This window comes from Rhineura floridana, chromosome 3 (assembly GCF_030035675.1).
Source record: "Rhineura floridana isolate rRhiFlo1 chromosome 3, rRhiFlo1.hap2, whole genome shotgun sequence".
In the NCBI taxonomy this organism is placed as follows: domain Eukaryota; kingdom Metazoa; phylum Chordata; class Lepidosauria; order Squamata; family Rhineuridae; genus Rhineura; species Rhineura floridana.
This window is the reverse complement of record NC_084482.1, coordinates 226,698,588-226,725,971: the sequence shown is the minus strand read 5'-3', so window position 1 is coordinate 226,725,971 and position 27,384 is coordinate 226,698,588. Positions and strand designations below refer to the sequence as shown.

General features: G+C 44.7%; 1 protein-coding gene across 1 annotated transcript in view; it reads left to right on the top strand.

Annotated features, from left to right (window-relative positions):
- The first annotated feature begins 232 nt into the window (after positions 1–232).
- The window catches only part of LOC133379088 (vomeronasal type-2 receptor 26-like), a 32,227-nt gene continuing 5,075 nt past the window's right edge, over positions 233–27,384 (top strand). Inside the window, exons 1-5 of the mRNA XM_061613698.1 lie at positions 233–418; positions 2,666–2,792; positions 4,628–5,526; positions 22,170–22,342; positions 24,610–24,901. Coding sequence (XP_061469682.1) covers positions 233–418; positions 2,666–2,792; positions 4,628–5,526; positions 22,170–22,342; positions 24,610–24,901 — 1,677 coding nt within the window. The remainder of the gene's footprint in view (positions 419–2,665; positions 2,793–4,627; positions 5,527–22,169; positions 22,343–24,609; positions 24,902–27,384) is intronic.

The following is a 27,384-nucleotide window of genomic DNA, read 5'->3' as shown; positions in this document are numbered from 1 at the left end:
GCTTACTTCCCTGGGAGTCAGTCCCACCGGGAGCAAGTCTCAACGTACCAAACATTTTAAAAGACCGACGGCTACTTGGGTCTGCAGCCAGTCCTGAGTCAGAGGAGAGATCCAAGCATGAAATGGACAGAGTTGGATAGCTAGTGTGGTGACCCATATTATAATGATGCTGTTTTCTCTGCCAATCTAGCTCCACCCTTTCCTACAAAGCCCCCAGTTTTATAATTCTTCCATGGACGGAGTATATTTAGATGAGAAGGGGGAACTAGCTGCTGACTTGGACATTGTGAACTGGGTGAAGTTTCCCAATAAGTCCCTCCTTAGGGTGAAGTTTGGGAGTTTACGCAGACAGGGATCCCCAGACCTACAGCTCACCATTAACCAGGATGCCATTGTTTGGCTCAAATGGCTCAACCAGGTGGGGAGAATCAAGTCTTTCATTTCATTGCATTTCCCAGAATTTAAGCTCTTATAAGGGTATCACAGTCTGGGTGGGGCTGCCTTCAAATGCCTTTCAGCTACAACATTCAGCATTCCTTCGAGATCTGGTAGTAGGTCCCTCAGAAAGTGCTCTTCAGCTGTTTTGGAGGGGTCATATTTCCCCTTTTCAAAGCAGTTGCTTATTTGATAGCAGCTTGTTTTGTAAAGTACTTAGAGGTTTTATTATGATCAATCTGTACATTAATTCTGATCTTAAAAATTAAACTAATAACTTAGATGAGGTGGCCAGGAACTTCCCCACCACCTGTCATATTTAAACTGTTTTTAAAAAAATCCTCATATCTGCGATATGAACCTTCCAGGAGCCTCCTCCTGGCTGGGAATATTTTCTGAAGTTGTCCTGAAAATAAATATTGTAGGAAGTTATTTCCCAGCAACATTCCAAGAACAGCGGGAACAGTTTTATGTGTTTGGATGGAGGTTGGCCCTCCTCAGCAAACCCCTTCAAGGAAATTAAACCGCCCACCAAACTTTGAGGATATTTCATCTCTGGAATGCCCTCCCCAGTGAGGTCTGCCTGGTACCTTCATAGACATCCTTTCAGCACCAAGTAAAGACTTATCTTTTTTTCCCCAGGCATTTGATTGATTGCTATGGTGTTGTTTGTATTATCGCGCTGACAAAACTTTCAGTGGCTGGATGGGTTATTATTGTTTTATAGTTTTTATGGCATGGTATGGTTTCAAAATAAGAAAATACTATTTTATTAATAGAAATACACACTTGATAGGAAGGCGCTAGTTCTAGCTAGCTGACTTAGTTGACCCTCCGTGGCACAGAGTGGTAAGTGGCGGTAACACAACCGAAGCTCTGCTCATGGCCGGAGTTTGATTCCAACGGAAGGAGGAAGTCGAATCTCCGGTGAAAGGGGTCGAGGTCCACTCAGCCTTCCATCCATCCGTGGTCGGTAAAATGAGTACCCGGCACATGCTGGGGGATAAAGAAAGGCCGGGGAAGGAACTGGCAATCCCACCCCATATAAACGGTCTGCCTAGTAAACGTCGCAAGAAGCCACCCTGAGTCGGAAACGACTCGCACTGTAAATGCAGGGACATCTTTACCTTTAACTTAGTTGGAGGCACAATGGCCCGGCTTGGACATCGCCCTCATGCTTCAGGGGAGAGAGACAAAAGGAAGATGCCTGCTCTCCCTCAGCTGGTCCAAGAAGAAGAAGGAAGGAGGGGATGGAAGTGAGGCCAGCTTCCTGAGAGTGTCAGTTTACAATGGAAGGAAGACAGGCAGCGGAGCACAGGAAAGATGAGGCAGTCTAGCCAGCTGGAGGACCCGCTCTCTATCTCCCCTTAGGAATGCAAAGAGAACCAAACAAGAGTTGCTCTTGACACACTGCTAACAGGAAACATCCTCCCATTTCGGTTCTCTCAGTTTCTCGTTTTTCCAGTCTTAAAATTAGTTCTCCACATTTCTGAAGCAATTTGTGATTTTTTAAAAAAACTATCCTCATGAAAATTCTCCATCATTTCCGTGCAAATTTCTCCTAAGAAATACATTTTTTGTAGGCAGGTTTGACTACTGTGCACATTTCTGCCAGCAATATCTTGACATATAAGTGCATTTGTAATGTTATTTTTATTCATATATTCATTTTAATGCACAATTTCTCCTGGCATGTGCATTTTTGTAATTATTGTTTGGGTTGGTTGCATTGCAAAATTCAAATATCTGCACATTTTAAAGGATGTCTGTTTCAGTTCTCGTATGGCTTCAAAAGATGGAAATTTCTCACCCATTCCTAATCCATAGTGATATGTGATCTATTTGGCTGCCCCACACCGAATAGCCTGGCACTTGCATTTTGAACCAGTTGCAGCTTCTGGACAGTCTTAAAGGGTAGCCCTATGCAGATCATGTTGCAAAACTGTAATCATAAGCTTACTGGAGCATGGATAAGTGAGGCCAGGCTAACTCTGTTCAGGAACAGCCACAGCTGGTGAATCTGCCAGAGCTGGAAAGAGGCACTCCAAGCCATTCAGGCCACCTAGGGCCCAAGCTACAATGTGGTTGTTTCAGGTTTGCAGATTAGATACAAGCTTCAAATAAACCTGAGGCTAGAGGTCCCTTTGGGTTTTTTCAAACCCTGTCCCTCATTTCCATAGATAAATTAGCCCTAACACATTTTCCTTGATGCTCCTGTCTTTATGCTTAGACCCTGCCTTCTTCCAGATGTGTGGAAAGCTGCCGGCCCGGATCCTTCAAGGTGGTTCAGGAAGGAAACCCCCTTTGCTGCTATGACTGCGTTCCCTGTGTGGAAGGGGCCGTCTCCACTCAGGAAGGTGGGTGACTCCAGCAGAAAAGGGAGCTCTTGGGGAAGAGGGCAGAGATTCACACAGATATTCAGGGCTTTTTAAAAGGGAAATTTAGAACTGATAATAATTCATATCCAATGTGCATGCCGTTGCAATGCTCCTGTGCGTTTTCAGATAGTGTGCTCACAAACTTTATTGCTTAGAGTCACATTCCATGGCATTTAAAAGCCTTCACGTTGTAGTTGAAAATCTTCAGAGCTGGGAATTTGACAGGCTATAAGTAAATGAATAAACACCTATCAAGATACTAGCAGGAATGACTACACTATCATAAATCATCATCATGATGACAATGTAAAATATGGAACAATTATGAAATAAATGAAAATTACAACTCATGTCTCCTGAGTTGCAGTTTGACACTTCAGCTACTAGTCAAAAGGGATCTCACGCGACAGCCAGTTCTATTTCCTGCAAAAACAAAGGAACAACCCCCCCCCAAAAAACCCCCGAAGAGTTCTATGTGAATTGTTCCAGCTTTATCCAGCTTTACTGGTTCAGGAATGATTTTGGAAATTGTTTTAAAAGATGTCTGCAGGCCTTTATTTAATGGGCAGCCAGACCTAAAATGGGCAGTTTAAGACCTCGTCATGAAAAGTTGTGTTATATTAGGTAATATAAAAAGTGACTGATAACAATATGAAAAGTAACTTAAGTACTCCAGGGTGCTCTAGAACCTCACAACACGAAGAATCATTCCTATTTCTCCTCCCTCTGCAGATTCCAATGCTACTCTTCACAGCATATTCACCAATGTTTCTAATATGCAGGAGAAAATTCTAGAACATCGTCTAACCCCTTATATACCAAGTCAATCACTGTGCTGTGGTGATATGAGCACCCCAGACTTTCCCTGACCTGTAATGTTGTTGCGTGCCACCCCAATCTCTGAGCTGTGAGATTTTCAGGGGTCCCTGCAGTTGCCCTACATTCGGTTTCCTTGGGAAGAAGGTCAGCGGAGACTGTGGTGTCTTTATGAAATATGGTTTATTTATTTACACACATTCCAACCTGAGCTTAGGATGGAGGGGTTCAAGGCATCAGCAGTCCAATATCCAACTTTTCCATCAGGGTTACAGGAGGCATCCCAAGCCATGGTGCAGAGAGACAGTCTCTGCCTGCCTCCAGTTCCCAGCCATTCTCAGACACAACTCAAAGCACCAGCCTCTCCTAGGCCCCAGGCGGGGGTGAGGCTCTCCTGAAGAGTTCAAATGATGAAAGGGCCTTCCTGGCCCATTCACCAGTTGTTGAGCACCTGATAGACACATTAACAAACCCGGCCACTCTATTAGCTTATCAAAAGAAACTCATCTGACCAGCAGAGCAAGTTTCTCACCCCAAGGCACAGGATTCCAAATTGGAGGCTTGAAGGGGACTCATAGAAATTATCCATTTCAACCCCCAAACTGACAACAATATCATTCATATCAATTCCTGATTTCCTTGGTCAGATTTTTTAGTTGTAATTGTGGTTTGGAATTGTTTTTAACCATTTTTAGTATTGTTTTAGACCTTGATTTTAAGTGTTCATGTGTCTTTGGTTATTGGCCAAGGAATAGGTTCTCCACGATAGATTTTAGTATGTTTTTCACATTAAATTGTTCTGTTTATGTTTGCTACCTTGGGTTCCTTTGGAAGGAAGGGGGAGATATAAATTAATATGGAATGATTTTACCAATCTTATGGATTTTTATTGAATATAGTTATGTTTTCTTACACTATGAACCACTTTGGTATTCCTTTTTGACAATTAAAATTGGTACAGATGGATATAAGATAGATATTACTCTTGTTCTTTGCAGATGCAGAGCATTGCAATAAATGTCCAGAACAGCAACATCCAAACAACAACCAAGATCAGTGTATTCCCAAGATCATAAATTTTCTGGCTTATGAAGAACATTTGGGGATCATCCTGGCTTCCTCTGCCCTTTTCTTGTCCTTATCCACAGGTTTTATTTTAGGAATCTTCATTAAATTCCTTGAAACTCCCATAGTCAAAGCCAACAACCGGGACCTCTCCTTCGTCCTCCTCAGCTCCCTCCTGCTCTCCTTTTTGTCCTCCTTCCTCTTCATCGGCCGGCCAAGGAAAGCCACCTGTCTTCTCCAACAAACAGCCTTCGGTGTCATCTTCTCAGTTGCCATCTCTTCTGTGTTGGCAAAAACCATCACTGTGGTGCTGGCCTTCCTGGCCACAAAGCCAGGGAACAGGATGAGAAGATGGCTGGGAAAGAATCTGGCCAATTCCATTGTCATTTACTGTTCCATTGTCCAAGTTGTCATCTGCACCAACTGGCTGGGGATCTCTCCACCCTTCCCAGAGTCCGACATGCAGTCTCAGCCTGGAGAGATTATCCTGCAATGCAATGAAGGGTCTGTTGCCATGTTTTATGGTGCCCTTGGCTACATGGGCTTCCTGGCTGCCATCTGCTTCACGGTGGCTTTCCTAGCCAGGAAGCTGCCTGGGGCCTTCAATGAAGCCAAGCTGATCACCTTCAGCATGCTGGTCTTCTGCAGTGTTTGGGTCTCCTTTGTGCCCACCTACCTGAGCACGAAGGGGAAATACATGGTAGCCGTGCAGGTCTTCTCTATTTTGGCCTCCAGTGCTGGGCTTCTGGGCTGCATCTTCATTCCCAAGTGCTACATTATTGTACTGAGGCCTGATCTGAATACAAAGGCATATTTAACAACAAAAATAAAGGTATAAATCTGATTCTTCTGAAATGGTTTTTAAGAGGTGTCATTTATCAACTGCAAGGGGAAACATCCTTCCTTTTGAAGTTTCCAGTTAGGTGAGATGATTCTGCAGAAGAAACTATATCTGGTTACTTTCCTGCTTCCTGTCACTGAGTGTCAGACACTTCCAACTTAAAAGTGTACCCAGAACAACTTGTTTTGAAAAGTTTTTCTAAAGTAACAAAAGAAATCAGGCAAGCACTCTTTAGTAAACTACTGTTTAACATCTATATGAACAAACAATAAATAATAGATTAATAAACTTTACTAAAGGCACAACTAGACAAGCTACAGTTTCTCAGAGTTCTCTGAGAGGAGAGACTGATTGTTAAACCAACTGGGAATCTGCAGCTCTGTGGGGAGAATAGGAGTTTCCTAGCAACTCTGAGCACCCGTCACAAATTACACTTCCCAGGATTCTTTGGAGGAAACCACAATTGTGAATAATAGTGGCATAAAGGTCTGGTGTGAATTTGGCCTTAGAACTGCAATGCTACCTTCAGTGCGAGACCAAAGATGGTATTTCAGATGGAGGGGGTCAAAGGGCACTCAGGTCCTGCTTGCAGACTTCCCGTTGAGGCATCAGGTTGGCCACCATGAGAAAAGATGGCTGGACTAGATGGGCCTGATCCACCAGGGCTATTCTTATGTTCTTGCTTTATTTGCAACATAACTAGACTGAGGGGAAAGTTCAGCACAGCAGCGAGAAATGGAAGAATCATAGAAATATAGCAAGAGTTATGTGATTGTACGTCATCTGCTGGTCTTAGACTGGCAATGCTACATTCAGTCTGAAACCAAGCGCTGCATTTCAGATGGAGAGGGTCAAAGTGATTTAAGATTTACAGCATATCAGCTTTGATGCTTATTTACTTATTTATTGAATTTATATCCCACACTTCCTCCCAAAGGGAGCCCATGGCGGCAAACAAGAAGTGATAAAGCACTTGTTATAATGTTGTTCATTATTTAATTTAATTTTTGTAAATTGTATTGCTTTTATTGTATTTCTATTGTATCTTTAATATTGTATTTTTATACCTGTGTTTATTTTTCTTTGTAAGCCGCCTTGAGGGACTTTGGCCGAAAGGCGGGGTATAAATAAATTTTAATAATAATAATAAAATAATAAAAACATCTTTTTTAAAAAAAAAAAAATTAAACCATTTAAAAGCATCTTAAAAACAATTCCAACACAGATGCGGAATGGGATAAAGCCTCTACTGACAGGGTTGTTGGAAGAGGAAGGTTAAATAGGTACCAAAACGATAGCAGAGATGGCACCTGCCTAATATTTCAGAGGGGTGGAATACCAAAGAGAAGGTAAAAGTCCACTTCCCATGTTGCGTGGAATGGACCTCCTGATGAGATGGTATCTGCAAGAGGTCCTCACCTGAACAGCATAGTGATTGACTGGGTATATAAGAGGTGAGATGATCTTTCGGGTATCCTTGTCCCAAACCATACAAGGCTTTATGCATCTAAACCAGAACCTTGAATTTAGCCCGATAGCTAATAGACAACCAGTACAATTATTTCAGCAGCGGGATAACAAGCTGTCAATAACTTGCCTCAGTGAGCAGTCAAGCTGCCATGTTTTGCACCAGCTGCAGCTTCTCAAACAACCTCAAGGGCAGCCCCACAAACAGGGCATTACAATAATCCAGCCTGGAGGTTACCAGTGCATGGACAGCAATGGTCAGGCTATCCCAGTCCAGAAACGGCCACAGCTGTCTTACCAGCCAAAGCTGGTAAAAGGCACTCCTAACCATGGAGGTCACCTGGGCCTCTAGTGACAAAGATGGATCCAGGAGCACCCCCAGACTATGGACTTGCTCTTTCAGAGGGAGTATGACCCCATCCAAAGCAGGCAACTGACCAATTAGCTGAACTTGGGAACCACCAACCCACAGTGCCTCCGTCTTGCTAGGATTCAGACTCAATTTATTGGCCCTCATCCAGCCCACCACCAAGTCCAGGCACCAGTCCAGGGCTTGCATGATTCAGATGTTACAGAGAAATAGAGCTGGGTATCACCAGCATACTGCTAACACTTGGCCCCAAATCTCCTGATGACCACTCCCAAGGGCTTCATGTAAATGTTATACAGCATGGGGGGAAAGATGGTACTCCATGGCACTCTATAGCACAACTACCAGAAGACCAAACTCTGGAGATAGTGCTTCCCACTATCTCAGAAGGATACCATGGTCAATGATTTCAACATTATTGTTGTAAACCGCCCAGAGATCTTTGGCTATGGGGCAGGATACAAATGCAATCAATCAATCAATCAATCAATCAATGCTGCTGGGAGATGAAATAATAGCAGTTATCACACTCCCCCTGTCCTTCTGCCAATAAATGTCATTCATCAGGGCAACAAATGCTGATTCACTCCCATAACCAGGCCTAAATCCAGACTGGAATGGGTCAAGATAATCTGTTTAATCCAAAAATCCTTGCAATTGTTGTGCCACAACCATCTTGATCACCTCCCCTAACAAGGGGGTATTTGTAACCAGGCTGTACTGCTGAGCCAAGTATCCCCCATCTTATAACTGTGCATTTGGTTTCTTTTTCCTAAGTGTAGAACTTTGCACTTATCCCTGTTAAATTTCATTCTGTGGTTTTCAGCCCAGTGCTTCAGCCTATCAAGATCCCTTTGAATTTTGTTTCTGTTTTCCAAGGTATTAACTATCCCTCCCAATTTTGTATCATCTGCAAATTTGATAAGTAAATTTGATATCTGGATCCATTTCAGTCTGGTTTCAGGCCTGGCTATGGGACAGAGATGGCTTTGGTCGCCTTGGTGGATGACCTACGCAGAGAACTGAACAGGGCAAGTGTGTCCCTGTTGGTTCTACTGGACCTCTCAGCGGCTTTCAATACCATCGACCATGGTATCCTTTTGGGCCGCCTTGCTGGGATGGGACTTGGGGGCACTGTTTTACAGTGGCTGCATTCCTTCCTGGAGGGGCGAACCCAGAAGGTGGTGCTGGGGGATTCCTGTTCGACTCAGTGGCCATTGGTCTGTGGGGTCCCTCAGGGTTCAGTTTTGTCCCCCATGCTCTTTAACATCTACATGAAACCACTGGGGTGCCATAAGTATGCAGATGACACCCAACTCTATTTCTCCTTTCCACCTAATACCAAGCAGGCTGTCTTGGCCCTAAACCGGTGCCTGGCATCAGTGATGGATTGGATGAGGGTGAACAGATTGAAGCTTAATCCAGACAAGACAGAAGTACTCTTGGTCAGTCAAAAGGCAGATCAGGGAATAGGGTGTCAGCCTGTGCTGGACGGGGTTACACTCCCCTTGAAGACACAGGTTCGCAGTCTGGGTGTGCTCCTGGACTCGGCTTTAAATTTGGAGTCTCAGGTCTCTGCGGTGTCCAGGAGTGCTTTTGCACAGCTAACACTAGTGTGCCAACTGCACCTGTTCCTGGAGACGCCTGATTTGGCTATGGTGATACATGCCTTAGTTACATCCCATTTGGAATACTGTAACGTGCTCTATGTGGGGCTACCTTTGAAGACTGTTCAGAAACTTCAATTGGTACAGCAAGTTGCAGCCAGAATGCTTACTGGGACTGGCTACAGGGAGCATACAACCCCCCTGTTACAACAACTCCACTGGCTGCCAGTTTGTTTCCGGGCACAATTCAAAGTGTTGGTTGTGACCTATAAAGCCCTATACGGCCTAGGTCCAGGCTATCTTGTAGACCGTATCTCCCTATATGATCCTGCCCAGGCCCTGAGATCCTCGGGAGAGGCCTTTCTCTCAGTCCCACCACCCTCACAAGCACGATTGGTGGGGACACGAGAGAGGGCCTTTTCGGTGGCTGCCCCTAGGCTTTGGAATTCCCTTCCTAAGGAGGCAAGGATGGCCTCCTCTTTATTGTCCTTCCGTCAGCAGGCAAAGACTTTTTTATTCCAACAGGCTTTTAGAATAAAAGGTGGTTAGGACAGTCCGTTGAGAGGTTGCTGCATTGTTTATTGCTTAATTGCACTATTTTAATGTGTTTTTATTTATTTTAAGTGGATGTTAAATGTTCTAATCATGCTAATGGTTTATTCTTATTTTAATGTAGAATTTTAAATGTTTTAATCATATGTATTTATGTTTGTTGTAAGCCGCCGTGAGTTCCACTTGGAAAAAGGGTGGGGTATAAATAAAGATAATAAATAAATAAATAAATAATATAAGTATTCTCTGCACCTCATCCAAGGCGTTAATAAAAATGTTGAAGAGTACTGGGCCCAGGACCGGGCCCTGTGGTACCCCCCTTGTTTTCTCCCCCCAGTTTGAGAAGGAACCATTGATAAGCACTCTTTGAGCCAAGTGTGGATCCATCTGATAGTTGTTCCATCCAGCCCACGTTTAGCCAGCTTGCTACTCAGAATATAATGGGGCACTTTGTCAAAAGCTTTGCTGAAGTCGAGATATATTATGTCCACAGCATTCCCACAGTCTACAAGTGAGGTTACCCAATCAAAAAATGAGATAAGTCTGGCAGGATTAGTTCTTGATAAATCCATGTTGGTGTCTAGTAATCACTGCATTGTTTTGAAGGTGCCTACAGATTGACTGCTTTATAATCTCTTGCATAATTTTCCCAGGAATTGATGTCAGTCTGACTGGTCTGTAGTTCCCAGGTTCCTCCTTTTTGCCCTTTTTGAACATTGGGACAATATTAGCTCTCCTCCAGTCATCTGACACTTCACCGGTCCACCATGATTTCGCAAAGATAATAGGCAGAGGTTCTCAGATTTCTTCAGCCGGTTCCTTCAATACTCTAGGATGCAGTTTATCAGGCCCTGCCGATTTGAACTCATTCAAAGTGATTAGGTATTCCTTGACCATTTGTCTATAAATCTCAAGCTCCAATCCTGCCCCTTCAACTTCATGTTTCTTAGGAGGGTCATAGACCATTTTTTGGGAGAAGACTGAGCCAAAGTAGGAATTGAGCACTCCTGCCTTTTCTTTGTCATCATTTTGCCATCCTCATTGGGTAGCTGTGCCACCATTTCCTTTCTCTGTCTTTTACTATGGAGATACCTGAAGAAAGCTTTTTTGTTGCCATCCCTGCAATTCTGTGCTACCTTTCAGTACTCTTCTTTTGTGGCTGGCCTTCCTTCCACTTCCTATATGTGTGTGTTTTTGTTTTCAAGTCATCTCTAAGCTTCCTGTGAAGCCACATTGGCGTCTTCTGCTGTTTTCCCCCTTTTTTCCTTGTTGGAATTGCTTGCCATTGTGCCTTTAGAGTTTCCTTTTTTAGAAACCCCACCCACTTTGGACTCCTTTTCTCAATAGGGTCGTTCGCCACAGAACCTTACTTACCATTGTTCTGGGTTTATTAAAATTGACTTTCCTGAAGTCCAGGGTGTGTGTATGGTTACTCTCCACTTTTGCTTCCTTTACAATCAAGAATTCAAGTATAGAGTGGTCACTGGGGGAAGTTCCCGTAACTGCCACTTCATCCACCTAGTCACCTCTGTTGTTTAGAATCAAGTCAAGGATAGCTGATCCTCTGGTTGCTTCATCCACTTTCTGTAGGAGAAAGTTATCTCCATCACCAGTGTGGAATTTCTTGGACGGGCAGTGTTTGACAGAATTTGTCTCCCAACAGATATCAAGGTAGTTGCAGTCCCCCATTAGTACTACATCATGTCTTCTTGAAAGATTGGCTATTTGTTTTGCAAAAGTTTCATCCTTGTCTTCTCCTTGATTGGGTGGTTGATAGCAGACTTCAACTACCATGTTCCTTGTATTACTTGCCCCATTTATTTTAATCCAGATACTCTAAGTGGAGCTACCAAGCTCATCTTCCTGCATTTCTGTGCAGGGATATATATTTTTAACATATAGTATGACTCCTCCCTTTCTATTCCTTCTGTTCTTTTTGAACGAGTTATATCCATCAAGTTGTATATAATAAATAATAATAAACTTTTATTTCTTAGTTGCCTATCTGGCCGAATTAACAGCCACTCTAGGCGACGTGCATCAATACAATAAAATACAATGTAAAACAGTGAGGGCCACAATCAATAATTAGACTAAACACTACAATTCTGATTAATAACAGTATTAAAAGCTAATCCACCCCAGGGATCCCATAGGCCTGCCTGAACAGCCAGGTCGTCAAGGCTCGGCGGAAACCTATCAGGGAGGGGGCATGGCAAAGGTCGAAAGGAATGGAATTCCAGAGGGTGGGGGCCGCAATCGAAAATGCCCTCTCTCTAGTCCGCACCAGCCTCGCTATTTTAACTGGTGGGACTGAGAGAAGGTCTTGTGTGGCTGATCTTGTCCGGCAGCATAATTGGTGATGCTGGAGGCGCTCCTTCAGATAAACTGGGCCGAAACCGTATAGGGCTTTATAGGTCAACACCAACACCTTGAATTGGGCCCGGTATACAACTGGTAGCCAGTGTAGATCTACTAACACCGGAGTGATATGATCACGGCGACGGCTGTTCTTAATCAATCGTGCCGCCGCATTCTGTATTAGTTGTAATTTCCGGACCGTTTTCAAGGGTAACCCCACGTAGAGTGCATTACAGTAGTCTAAGCGAGAGGAGACCAGGGCATGTATCACCCGTGGGAGCAGATGGACAGGAAGGTAGGGTTGCAGCCTCCTTATCAGATGTAATTGATACCAAGCTGCCCAGCTCACTGCTGAAACCTGAGCCTCCATGGACAGTTGGGAGTCAAGAATGACCCCGAGGCTGCGGACCTGGTCTTTCAGGGGTCATCTTACCCATTAAACACCAGGTCTATTTCTCCTAACCTTCTCTTGTCTCCCACGAGCAACACCTCGGTCTTGTCGGGGTTTAGTTTCAGCCTATTCCTTCCCATCCATCCACTTACGGATTCCAGGCACTTGGACATGGTGTTCACAGCCAACTCTGGTGAGGACTTAAATGAGAGATAGAGCTGAGTGTCATCCGCATATTGGTGGCACTGCAGTCCAAATCTCCTGATGATGGCACCCAGCAGCTTCACATAGATGTTGAATAGCATGGGGGAGAGGATAGAACCCTGTGGCACTCCACAGTTGAGAGGCCAAGGGTCTGAAACCTCATCCCCCAATGCCACCCGTTGGTGCCTGTCTGAGAGATAGGAATGGAGCCACCGTAAAATGGTGCCCCCTATTCCCAATCCCACCAGGCGATCTAAAAGGATACCATGGTCAACGGTATCGAAAGCCGTTGAGAGATCCAGGAGGACAAGGAAGGTATATTCTCCCCTATCCAACGCCCTCCTCATATCATCCACCAGGGCGACCAAGGCTGTTTCAGTTCCATGTCCAGTCCTGAAACCCAATTGGAATGGATCTAGATAATCTGCTTCATCCAAGTGTGTCTGTAACTGTTTGGCCACCACTCGTTCAATCACCTTGCCCAAGAATGGTAAATTAGAGACTGGGCGGAAGTTATTTAACTCTTGGGGATCCAAGGAGGACTTTTTCAAGATGGGATTGATTATTGCCTCCTTGAGGGCTGATGGCATTGCACCCTCTTCCAAGGATGCATTTACCACTGCCTTGATCCCTTCACTCAGTCTCTCTTTACAGCTCATAATGAGCCATGATGGGCAAGGATCTAGTAGACAGGTGGTTGGTTTCACAGTAGAGAGCACCTTGTTTACTTCCTCAGAGAGAAGAGGCTGAAACCAATCCCACCGGACCGGGATGCAACTGGTCAACTCTGGCTCACTTCCTGTGTCCACGGCATATGGAATTGTGCTCTTCAGGTGCTCGATTTTATCGGCAAAGTGTTTAGCAAATACGTCACAGGAGGCTTTAGAGTGCTCCATGGGTTCCTGAACAACTGGACCGACCAGGTTTCGGACCACTTGGAACAATCTCCTGGGACAACACTCTGCGGACGCAATAGAGGCAGCAAAAAATTCCCTCTTTGTTGCCTTTGTTGCCACCTGGTAGGCAGCTATTGCTGCTCTAACCAGTGTCCGATCGTCTTCAGAACGAGATTTCCGCCACCGGTGCTCTAGTTGTCTCACCTCCTGTCTCAGACCCCGGAGCTGTGGTGTATACCAGGGTGCTATCTGAGTTCTATTCAGGGGGAGAGGACGTTTTGGAGCCACCCGGTCTACTGCCCTAGTGATCTCCCTATTCCACTCCATCACCAGGGTTTCGACCGGGCACCCTTCAGCCGGCTCCAAATCTCCCAGTGCATTCAGGAATCCTTTAGGATCCATCAGGCGTCTGGGGCGGACCATCCTAATCGGTCCTTGTCCCTTGCGGAGGGTGTGTGGCATTGAGAGGTCTATATTCACCAGGTAGTGATCTGACCATGACACGGGGTAAGAGAAAACAGGCCCCATTTTCAGAGCACTTTCCTCCCCTCTCGAGATAAACACAAGGTCTAGAGCATGACCGGCTACGTGGGTGGGCCCTATAGTACTGAGGTGAAGTTCCCAGGAAGTCATGGTTTCCATGAAATCCCGAGGGGCTCCAGTGAGGACAGTCTCAGCATGCACATTGAAGTCCCCCATAACCGAAAGATTGGGGGAGAGCATCCGTACATCCGCAACCACCTCCAGCACCTCGGCCAGGGAGTCTGCTGTGCAGCGGGGTGGGCGGTACACAAGCAGGATCCCTAAACTGCCCTTTGGGCCCAACCTCCAGTACATGCAATCAACAAACGTGGTTCCATGGAGAGGAGATCTGGCAAAAACTAAGGACTCCCGATAGATGACAGCCACTCCCCCTCCCCGCCTACCAACCCTCGGCTGGTGTGCGTATTGGAAACCGTCTGGACACATGGCCCCCAGCGTGGGGGCTGAGGTCTCATCCAGCCAGGTCTCCGTAATACATACCAGGTCTGCGCCCTCATCCAGGATCATATCATGGATGAGCGTTGTCTTTTGCGCCACAGACCTGGCATTACACAACAGCAGTCGAAGGTCGGATGGAGTCCTGCATCCCACAGTTATCTTCTGGTTATGGACAGGCCCAGAACAAGGGATGGATATTATGCATCTATCCCTTGTTCCCCTAAACTGGTACGGCCTGCCACCCACACCTTTCCAGGATCTGCCGCCTAGCCTTTTAATATCCTGGCTCCCCCTCCCCCTGTACCCCCCTCCGGTCTGCACATGCCCCACTCCTAGTCCGCCAATCAGGCAGGCCCCCCTCCCCTTAAACTACTATCCTCTACGATTCCTGGGTGGCTCCGGGAAGAGGGGGCCGCCGCTCCCCCACGCTAACCACCGGAGCTCTCTGTGGGGTGACCGTAGCCTTTATGGCTCCTCACTGAGCAACGGAGTACTCACGAGTACTCCACCGGCAACGTTCGTGGGCTCTAGTCCTCACCACCATAGCTCAGGCTGCAACTCAACAATTGCGGCCTCGCAAGGCCTTGGATTTTAGGCCAGCCGGTGACATGGGCTATCTCTCCCGGCAGACGACACTCTGCCCCAAAGAGAACCACCAAAACAAGGGGTCCCAAATCTGTCCTCCCGGACCGCATAAAGTGGAAGTATATTTCATATAGTGTTGGACCTTGCTGAAATCCGTCCTCTGTATGTGTGTGATCCACCTCTGCAGATTCTGCTGTTCTTGTCCAGGGCTTAGGAATACTTTATTAAACAACCCATCATTCTGCAGGATGTAGTTTGACTGATCTTGTTGATGTTTGCAGGTTGATGTTGGCCATCATTGTCAGCACCAGACCTTCTTTTCCTATCACTTCACCAGCACAAACTGCATGGTAGGAGTCTGGAAGTGTTGCTCTGTTGCTACTTAGAGGTAGTTGATGGTAAGTCTCATCTCTCAGAGAGAATAGCATCAGGTAAGAAGCAGTGGAACCCCACATAGGTAACCACCCATCAAGATGGAATCCCAGGGGAACCTTGCTTACTCTAGAGACATCAAAGACCATGTGATTTAAGGCCTGGCTTCCTTCGTACATTTTTATGAAGACTATCCTCCATGGTGCAGAGTAGTAAGCAGCGGTAACGCAGCCGAAGCTCTGCTCATGGCCGGAGTTCGATTCCAATGGAAGGAGGAAGTCGAATCTCCGGTAAAAGGGGTCAAGGTCCACTGAGCCTTCCATCCATCCGTGGTCAGTAAAATGAGTACCCGGCATATGCTGGGGGGTAAAGAAAGGCCGGGGAAGGAACTGGCAATCCCACCCCATATATACGGTCTGCCTAGTAAACATCACAAGACATCACCCTAAGAGTCGGAAACGACTCGCACTACAAGTGCAGGGACACCTTTACCTTTTATGACTGAACCGCATTACAGCCATTCCCTCAGTTCCTCTTACAATTCACAAGCCATCGTTAGTTGTTACCACCAAGTTTATGTCTCCTTCCCCCTTAGGATTCAGTTTAAAGCCCTCCTGATGAACTTCTCCATGCTGTGGCTAAACACATTCTTTCCAGTCCTTGTGAGGTGCAACCCATCACTTGCCAGCAGTCCTTTTTCCAGGAAGCATAGCCCGTGGTCCTAGAATCCAAATCTGTCATGTCAGCACCACCTTCATAGCCAGTTATTCACCCAAAGTATTTTTCTTTCCCTTTGCATTCCTCAATGTTAACAGAATTGATCGTGCTTGGATAAATTCAGGACTTCAATAGTTTAAAAGTAACCAGTGTATTAATTTGTTGCAATGATTTATTGATACCTGAGTGTGGTTAGGAGGTCCCTCTTCCCCTCAGAGCTACAGGTCCCAGAGCTCCTTAGGAAGAGGGATTGTTTGTTAACCCACTCTAAGAACTGTAGCGCTGTGAGCTCTGTAAGCAGGCTTGGCACCCTTGATGGGCTCTGAAAGGGGCTGGGAAAGAGTGCATTTGCAAGGTGTGGTGGATGGCTGAAGACTGGCATGAATCCACTTCCGGCTCACAGTGGACATGTGCACCAGCTCAGGTGAGAAGCAGATGGAGGCTTTATAAACGTTTTCCACCTGCCTCCTCTTCCGTACTCTTCAGGCGGCGTGGCACCCAGTTTGTAGTGTGAGATGGCAGAGAGTATGATTTTTTTTTTACCGTGAATCAGGAAAGCCTCCCTCCACACCTGAAGGGGTGTGGAAGGAGGAGCGAGCCAGAATTAAGACCAGCTTGACTCTCTGCAGGGTAGGCCCTCCCAGTCACAACAGGCTTAGGAGCCTGAGAGAGGACTGGCATATTTCTCTCATATAGTCTCATTTCCCCTATGCCAGTTATATGTTCCTAAGTTCTGAACTTCGTAAGTTAAGTTCTTGAGTTGTATCTAATAAAGCAGCCTCAATGTCTTGCCTCTCAGTCTGCTAATGCAATTGAGGCAGGGGGTCTCCTAACAACTCTCAGAACTTTTAAGAAACTATAGGAATCTTTGCAGCAAACCACAACTGTTGAAGAGGTATATTGTTGTTGTTGTTATTTATTAGAATTAGAATTAATTATCTGCTCTTCACCCAGAGATCCCAAGGTGGGTTACAACAATGTTAAAATACATAATTGCCACTCTGGGCTCCTACTGGGAGTAACAGTGGGATATAAATCTAATAAATGAATAATAAATGAATGAAAAATGAAAAATAGGGCTTCTTTGTTTCTTTGTTTCTTGCATTCAAATGTATGGTGCTGATGTGGCCCTAATGACAGTGTTCTGCATTAAAGTGAAAATTATCTGAGAGTTTTCACTTTGGCATTGTTCTTGTGGCAGAGAATAAAGTATTCAGTTCTGATTCAGCATCCAAACCATGATAAATCATAAGTAAAGTGATCAGCAGCTTGCAGCTAATATTTCTTCTTGGTCTCTGGAAATTCATGACACAGTTTTATCCTCATTATTCCAACTCATTTTATTTGTAGGCACAACTGTGAAAGGAAACAAAGGGGGCAACTCCTCCCTAAAGCCAGAGCTACATAGTCCATTATAAAGCTTCCTCAAGTATTGTTTAGGCGTCGTTCCTCAATTTCTACTATTTTTAAACAGCCAAAATCCAACTTGTAGAGTGAGCATTGAATTTAATCCATACCGCTGTCAAAACTGGCCACTGGTCTTCGCCTGGAGATGGCTGAATACAAGCACTTCATTCTGACGTCATGCATGATGTCCCAGTCTCAGCAAAGTGAGAGACAGTTAACAGTCAGGCCAAAGATTAATAGCCTCAAGGTGGATATTCATGACAGATGATGAAAAGAGGCAGCTGGACAGTTATCTGTCAGGAATGCTTTGATTTGGATTCCTGCAATGAGCAGGGGGTTGGACTTGATGGCCTTACAGGCCCCTTCCAACTCTACTATTCTATGATTCTATGAAAAGATAAAATGGTCTGATTCTATATAAGGCAGCTTCTTGTGTTTTATCCTGATGATTATAGATGCTTTTCTCTCCAAATAGGCAGACTTATATCCTGTATCTGGCTGTGGTAGGGCATCAGTGGAGGAGCCTCAGCGCCAAAGATTCACACCCTAAACAGTTCTGTTTGGCTGAGAGATCTGTTTGCCCAGAGAATTGTTGCTGAACCTACATGCATCACTCATTCGATTAGACCAGTGGTTCCCAAATGTTTCCTCTCACAGACCACTTGAAAATTGCTGATGGTCCTGGTGGAGCGCTTAATGTTTTTTTCCCCTGCCTGTTGTAGCAGTTCTAACATGCTGTGAAAGATGCTGTATGAACTTTAAATTGCATTTTTATTGCTGCTGTAGTTTCTTATATATTGTATTTTATTGTATTATAACTTGTATTTCATAGAATTCAAATTGTAATACAATAAAAAGCAATATAATTAAAAGGTGCCATAATAATACAATTTAAAAAATCTATATGAATGTTGACACGCTACGGATCATCTGGTGGTTCACGGACAACAGTCTGGGGACCCCTGGATTAAACCAAATATCTGGATATTAAATATAATATCTTAACATTAAATATCTTAATGTTAATTAGAGATAAATGTACTGGCGTATACTGATTGACCCATTTTTGGCTCATTGAAGTCTTACTCATGTCATTCTTCATCCCAGTTTAGCTTTATAATTTGTTCATTCTTCCAGTTAACCTTCCATCTGGAAACTTATGTCCTCACTGTAGGAGGCTGTGTGGATCCAGAATTGGCCTCCACAGTCACTTACAGACCCACCGTTAAAGACCTTATCTTGGAAGGCAATCTTACTCGGCCACGAGTGATTACCAATGAATGATCGTGTTATATATCTGAATACTTGGTGTTAGTCTCTGTCCATAGGCAGTTAGTGACAGTTTCTGCATTAAAGTAAAAGTTATCTGAGAGTTGTTGGTTCGTCATTGTTCTTTCGGAGGAGAATAGTGTTCAGTTCTTCCAAAACTGAACACCATCTGCCAACTAATATTTCCTTGGAATTGCATCATATAGTTTGATTCACACTATCCCCACTCATTTTATTTCTGAGCACAACTGTGAAAGGAAAAAAAGAAGGGGACAGCCAAGCCTCCACGCCCCCCCCCCAAGACCCAGAGCTACACAGTCCTTTATAAATCTTCCTCAAGTATTGTTCAGGCATCATTTCCGTCTCAGCATGGAGATGGCTGAATACAAGGACATGAAATTGCAAGGTAACAAAAGGAGAAGGGGGTGATTATGGTTCATAGGATCCAAGTCATTTAGGGCTCAAAGCAGAACTTCAAAGGAATCATTGCACCTGGTAGGAAGGAAACGGACGTTCTAAAACCAGAACTTGGAAAAGTTACTTTTTTGAACTACAACGCCCATCAGCCCAACCCAGTGGCCATGCTGGCTGGGGCTGATGGGAGTTGTAGTTCCAAAAAGTAACTTTTCCAAGCTCTGTCTAGAGCATACTAGGGCAATTTGCTTCTGATGACAAAAAGGTGAGATGCAGCTATGCATTTTGTAGCAGCCAAAGGTTCTAAATGCTCCCAGGAGCACCCCATCCTACACAAAGGCCATCACAGCCATCAGCTTATGAGTGCCGATGGTCGGGAACTCCACTGTAATTGAATTTGTTACCCATCTCTTTTATAGTTGGGAAGTTTGCTATCTATGTGGATTGACTTTGTACAGTGCTAGTTTCCGCAGCTGCTCCTGACACCGGATTCTTTTTTTAAAAATCTGCTTTGATAATATCAATGATGTGAACGATATTTCTGTTGATGTCTACTTCTATCTGAACGGCGGGATTTTGTATTCTCCCCGTTAACTTCTCTCAATGAGGCGCTGATGGTTCACTTTGAGCAGCACATCCGTATGATAACATATTATGGGGCGATTTGTGGCCTGCATCACGTGTCCCGAGACGATAGGAAGACAGGAAGCTGCCTTTGTGTGTTTTTGCGGGATGGGATTTCATGGCGATCAGTGTCCCGAGAAGCAGCAGGCTTTTTTCTGTTTTGCTTCAGTTTTCTATCTCTGCTCTTATGTTATGTTAATGTTTATTTATACCCTGCCTTTTGGCCAAATGGCCCTCAAGGCAGCTTACAGAAAAAGTAAACACAAATATAAAAATACAGCAATACATTGTACAAAAAATTAAATTAAATGAATTAAAAAATTAAAATAAACCCATCGTGTTGTGTTTTTTTAAGTACTCCTGGAGCTGGAGTTGAGGGCAGGCCCAGCTGGCCTAATTTCCTTAGAAGAACAGAGCACAGAATTTCAGTTTCTGCAGGATGTCAAAAACATGGAGTCCTTCATAAGCACAGATCCAGAAAGCAGAATATACCAGCATCTTGCAATAGTGTCTTTTCTCTTGTTGAACACATCTGCGAATACAACCAGGTTCTCCAGGTAACTCTCCCCAGTTAACTCTTCTCCCTCTTTAACTAGGAACAGGAAAAGGTACCTTTCACTGAGACAAACCATTGGTCCATTTAGCTCACCATTGTCTACACTGACAATAGTTTCAGGCAGGAGTCTTTTTCCAGCCCTACCCAGAGGTGCCACCACTGGGGATTGAACGTGGGACCTTCTCTGTGCAAAGCAGGTGGTCTACACCCACGGAGCTACTGCCCTTCTCTGACGCCCACAATCTCTTCATACTAGGCAGCTGCCCCTGCAGGGATGTTGAGCACGTTCCTGCTTGTGTTAATTAAGGTTCCTCAGGTTCACGAGGCTCAAATTGACCAAGTGTAAGAAAAGAACCCAACCCTTTCTAGGAGTGATGGGAGGAGATGGATCCCGATGCTCCCTAATGGGTCAATCTGCACACACAACTCTTGTACTGGTAGCTGGAGATGGAATGTGGAATGAGAATGTTGGTTTTGTCAGACATCACAATGCAAAGGTGGTTTTTACAGCAATGGGGGGGACAACTGGGGAAAGCATCAGGGCTGGCGGTGGGGGGAACTCTGCTTGGGAGTTCCTGCCTGTGGGGATAGACTATGCTAGGCTAGATGTATCAACAACAGTCAGATTGGCATGGGCAGCAATAAAGGAGGTGCCACTATTCTGTACTGCACGACCCTTCCTCATGCCGGTCCGGCAGCGGCCTTGGCTCTGCCTCCAGCATGCAGGCGGGCCGGTGGCAGCGGAGGTGGCCCCGCCAGCTAGGTGAAGGAGGAGGAGGTGGTGATAGCAACAGCAGCAGGTCTGTTTCTTCAGGAGCCTTGCCTGCGTGTTCCTTCAGGACTAGTCTAACTTTTGCCTTCCTGAGCCACTTCAAGAAGCAAGTTAGCTACCGGGAAGGGCTTACCGTAGGCACCAAGCTTCCTTCCATCATGGGAGTCAAGGCAGCATATGTGAGGTTTCTCTGCAGATATCCATCCAGGCCTGACATACCCAGACCTGCTTAGTTCCAGCTAGGTAGTGGATTCATGGACTTAGGTGCTTTTAGATGGTACCTTGGGGCCAATTTTAGTGCTGCAAGTGTTAAGCTGGAAATGTAGATTGTGATGGTTATTGTTATTTAACTCTTATAACTCTTGTAAATTGGGTTTTGTAAATTGCATTGCTTTATTGTTTTATTGATGTATTCTTATCTTGTATTATTTTGATATTTGTGTCTTCTGTAAGCCACCTTGAGGGCCTTGGGCCGAAAGGCAAGGTATAAATAAATATAAATATAACAACAACAACAATAATTCACAGGAAGGCAACTTCAGATGTGCAGATTTTTTCAGAAGTAATGACTCCACGTTGTGCGGTTGCTAATCTTCATCTGCCCCCGCCCCTTGCTGGCCCATGTCAAACGATGGAGTTGCATTGGTGAGTTCTCCACAACATGTTTTTCCTCGCCTCTGCACCTTGAGCCAGGCAGAGAGTCCAGGAGGTTGCAGATGCTTATAATCGTTTAAATTATATGTGATTTTGCCTTTCTTCTCTTCAGAACTCCAGGGATTTCCCCCAAATAGTAAAAAGAACCCTTTGAGACCTATTACATAAACACAAGAAATAAGGGCAACATGATTTCTTGTATTAAAGCTGATGGAGGAATTGGCACATAAACATCTCCTGTACCACTGAGATTTGCATCAGGGAGGCACCCCTGCCAGCCAGAGGGCAACGTTTCCTATCCGTGTCTTTGGATCTGAAGCCCTGGGTGGACCCTAGCTGTGCATGACTAATGACACTGCCGTCACAAAGGAGGTGACTGTTGCAGGCAGACCCAGAATGATGTTGCTGCTGCTGTTTCTGCTGTTTCTGCCACAGGTAGTCTATGGGACGCTGAAAGCAAAATGCCCCTTGAATCTGATCAGGGACCAGAGTGATCCAAGGAATTATTACAGGCCAGGAGACTACCTCATTGGCGCTGTCATATCTCCAAAAGGTGCTGAATTTCAACCATACGTCTTCTCCAGACCCCCCTTAACTAGGCTTTATGAGTAAGTAACTGAGCGCTGAGTGATTTAATGCTGCCTCACCTGCACTCTAACTCCCAGAGACAGACCCCAGATTCTGTTCCCTGCTCTTCAAATGCTTTCCCTGCTTGAGGGGAGGTGCTGAGTTGCCTTTTGAGGAAGATTGAAGGGCTTTGTGCACGACTGCTGTCTTCTGCAGCCAGGGAGGTTCATTTTGAACAGCTCGACAGCAGGATGATGTTTTATTGATCGATTCTTTGCTTTCTACTGACATATTTCTTTGTAAAATGTTGTATGTATATTCCTTTTGATGACATTGTATTTTATATAAACTGCTTATGGATTTTGCATATTAAGTGGTATATAAATATTATTGATGATGATATTATAGGTCAATTTGTTTGGGGTTTTTTTTCCCCTTAGCATAATTTGTGGCAAGTCACAGGGTGCAGCTAGGATGGGACTCTCTTGGAGGTCTAAACATATCCCTTATATACCCAGCCGATCGCTGCGCTCTGCAGGTGAGGGCCTCCTGCAGATACCATCTTATCAGGAGGTCCGTTCTGCACAGTGTAGGAAACGGACCTTTAGTGTGGTGGCACCTACCCTGTGGAATTCCCTCCCCTTGAATATTAGGCAGGCGCCCTCTCTGCTATCTTTTCAGCGCCTTTTGAAGACTTTCCTCTTTCAACAAGCCTTTTAAGTCGAGACCTATCCCAGTCTGCGTCTGTGTCGGAATTGCTTTTTAATATGTTCTTGAAGCTTTTTTTAAAAAGATATTTCTAAAAGCTTTTGTTTTAAAGATGTTTTAAGATGTTTTTAGTGTGTTGTCCCTTGTTTGCCACCCTGAGCTCCTGCCGGGAGGAAGGGCAGGATATCAATCAAATAAATTATTATTGTTAAAACGTTTTTAATCTTAATCTGATGGATCTTAATCTGCCCCAGAGGGTAGGACTAGGTCTAATGGTTTTAAGTTGCAGGAGCGTAGATTCAGATTGGACATTAGAAGGAACTTCTTGACAGTAAGGGCAGTTTGGCAATGGAACCGACTGCCTAGGGAGGTGGTGGGATCCCCTTCGCTGGATGTCTTCAAACAGAGGCTGGACAGCTATCTGTTCTTATGTTCTTAAAGGAACTTGGCATGTTCAGTCTGGTGAAGAGAAGGCTGAGGGGTGACATGATTGCACTCTTTAAGTACCTGAAGGGCTGTCACATAAAGGAGGGTACAGATTTGTTCTCTGCTGCCCCAGAGGGTAGGACTAGGTCTAATGGTTTTAAGTTGCAGGAGCGTAGATTCAGATTGGACATTAGACGGAACTTCTTGACAGTGAGGGCAGTTCGGCAATGCCCTTCAGGTTGAGGGAAGAAATAGTCCCACTATATTCTGCATTAGTCAGGCCTCATCTGCAATACTGCGTTCAGTTCTGGGCACCTCATTTTAAGAAAGATATAGACAAGTTAGAGCGGGTTCAGATGAGGGCGACGAGGATGATAGCCGGTATCGAGAACAAGTCTTATGAGGAAAGGTTGAAGGAACTTGGCATGTTCAGTCTGGTGGAGAGAAGGCTGAGGGGTGACATGATTGCACTCTTTAAGTACCTGAAGGGCTGTCACATAGAGGAGGGTACAGATTTGTTCTCTGCTGCCCCAGAGGGTAGGACTAGGTCTAATGGTTTTAAGTTGCAGGAGCGTAGATTCAGATTGGACATTAGAAGGAACTTCTTGACAGTAAGGGCAGTTCGGCAATGGAACCAACTGCCTAGGGAGGTGGTGGGATCCCCTTCGCTGGATGTCTTCAAGCAGAGGCTGGACAGCTATCTGCGGGAGATGCTCTAGCTGTGGATTTCCTGCTGTGAGCAGGGGGTTGGACTCGATGGCCTACAAGGCCCCTTCCAACTCTATGATTCTATGATTTGATGTTTTGAAAGCTTTTTTTAGAAACATTTTTGAAGATGTTTTGTTTTAATGTGTTTTACAGTTTGTTTTTATGATGCTTTAAAGTGTTTTTAGTGCTTTTGTTTGCCGCCCTGGGCTCCTGCTGGGAGGAAGCAGCAGAATGGCATGGGGGTATGCTAGCTACATTACACAGCCACCCTCGTGGCTATATAATTTCAATAAGTAAAACAATTAGGGGGGTTTCTCCCCTTTAAAACAAACCAATATTTGTGGATCAACTCTTATGGGATTTATATTGCCTGGAAAGGGCTTTTTCTTAAAAAAAAGTAATGTTTTCATTGAATGCTGAATGGCAACATGACACAATCTTCTTCTTCCTCTTCTCCTCCTTGTAGGTTTGAATTCAGAAGGTACTGGCATATCTTGTCCTTCTTGTTCGCCATTCACGAGATCAATCAGGATCCTAAGATCTTACCCAACATCACCCTGGGTTACAAAATCTATGAGAACTATTGCGATAGTAGAATGACCTCTGATGCCATGCTAGACCTGCTGGCTGGTGGGGAAATCAACATTCCAAACTATAGCTGTGGAGGTCAGAATAACATGTTGGCAGTTCTTGAAGGGGTCAATTCTGACATCTCCAACCAGGTTTCAACTATGTCGGGTATCTACAAAATCCCGCAGGTATGGATGGGAATGGGGGAGAGAATCAACTGCAGATCATTCTACTTTGCCATTTCTTCAGGGACTTCTTGTTCTCATCTTTTGGCCAAGGCTTCCATTTTTCTCAAAGAAACCTCACTGATAACCACTTCATTGAAACTGCTTATTAACCAGATTGGTATCCTCTTGGATAATAATAATAATAATAATAATAATAATAATACATATATCCTGCCCTTCCTCCCAGAAGGAGCCCAGAGTGCATACAAAAACACTAAAAGCATTTTAAAACATCTTTAAAAAATATCTTAAAAAGGAATTCCAGCACAGGCACAGACTGGGATCAGGCCTCTACTTCATAAGGCTTGTCGAAAGAGGAAGGTCTTCAGCAGGAGCTGAAAATATAACAGAGATTAACAGAAGATTAAGAACACAAGAAAAGCCCTGTGCCTGGACCAGGCCAGAGGGGGCCCATCAAGTCCAGCATCCTGTTCTGGCCATCCGGGTGCCCCAAAGGGAAGTCTGCAAGCAGAACTCTCCTCACTTGTGATTCCCACTGGGGATGCTCAACAGAGTGTACCAGTGATTGTTGTTTGTTGTTCTGTGCCTCCAAATCAACCACGACTTATGGCGACCCTATGAATCAGTGACCTCCAGTAGTGTCTGTCATGAAACACCCTGTTCAGATCTGGTAAGTTCAGGTCTGTGGCTTCCTTTATGGAACCAATCCATCTCTTGTTTGGCCTTCCTCTTTTTCTACTCCCTGCTGTTTTTCCCAGCATTACGTTCTAATGAATCATGTCTTCTCATTATGTGTCCAACGTATGATAACCTCAGTGTCCTCATTTTAGGTTCTAGTGATAGTTCTGGTTTAATTTGTTTCAACACCCAATTATTGGTCTTTTTTGCAGTCCATGGTATGTGCAAAGCTCTTCTCCAACACCACATTTCAAATGAGTTGATTTTTCTCTTATCAGCTTTTTTCACTGCCCAACTTTCACATCCATACATAGAGATCGGGAATACCATGGTCTGAATGATCCTGACTTTAATGTTCAGTGATACATCTTTGCATTTGAGGACCTTTTCTAGTTCTCTCACAGCTGCCCTCCCCAGTCCTAGCCTTCTTCTGATTTCTTGACTATTGTCTCCATTTTGGTTAATGATTGTGCCAAGATATTGATAATCCTTGACAAGTTCATTGTCCTCATTGTCAACTGTAAAGTTGCATAAATCTTCTGTTGTCATTACTTTAGTCTTCTTGACGTTCAGCTGTAGTCCTGCTTTTGTGCTTTCCTCTTGAGCTTTCATCAGCATTCATTCCAAATCGTTACTGGTTTCTGCTAAGAGTATGGTATTGTCTGCATATCTATATTTCTCCCTCCAATTTTCACACCTCCTTCATCTTGGTCCAATCCTGCTTTCTGTATGATAGGTTCTGCATATAGATTAAAACAAATAGGGTGATAAAATGCACCCCTGTCTCACAACCTTTCCAATGGGGAACAAATCAGCAGCTTTGCAGAGAAGGGGTAAAATGACTTGGTGGAAGTATTGATTTGCTTAAGGGATTTTAATTGTTTCTTTGTCAAAAGAGCCATTTGAAGGCATCCAATGAGGATTGCTGCATTATACATGTCTCTCAATTGCAGTCTGGAGAGACAACATACCATGAATATTGAAGGTTAGTAACAAAAAGGGTCTTCCCATGGATAATAAATGTAAATGTACTGCCTTCAAGTCGATTCCGACTTATGGTGACCCTATAAATAGGGTTTTCATGAGGCTGAGAGGCAGTGACTGGCCTAAGGTCACCCAGTGAGCTTCATGGCTGTGTGGGGATTCGAACCTTGTCTCCCAGGTCGTAGTCCAACACCTTAACCACTATGCCACACTGGCCCATGGATAATAGTCATGAGGGTTTTCAAATGTTTATCAAGTAACCACACCCATCCTTGTGGACAGCAGGATCTAGAATCAATCTAGGTTGAAAGCAGCATGTTGAGGGTGAGTATGAACAATTCCAGATTGAGGAAAAACTGCATTTATCCCCTACAAACAGGTTAGCTTAGGTTCACGCCGTATCTTTTCACTTCCTTGCTAGGTCAGTTATGGCTTTGTTCTGAATGATAAAACCCAGGTCCCTTTTGTCTACCGTATGGTCCCAAGAGAAGAAACTCAGTGCCCAGCGATTGTCCAACTCCTCCTGCATTTTGGATGGACATGGATTGGTCTTATTGCTCCAGACACAGACAACAGTGAAAAGTTCATGAGTGCCTTGACACCTCTGCTGATCCACAATGGAATTTGTGTTGCCTTTTCAAAAAGAGTCCTGCGGAAAACTCCAGCCCACATGTTGATCCAGAGAGAAGGACTTGCCCTGTGGAGGCAAGTCAGTGTACTTGTATACTATGCAGACTCTCAACATGAATTTGATGTAATTGCAATTGTACAAACCAAAGTTGAAATAATACATGCTGGGGCAAAAGTCTGGATCACAACAG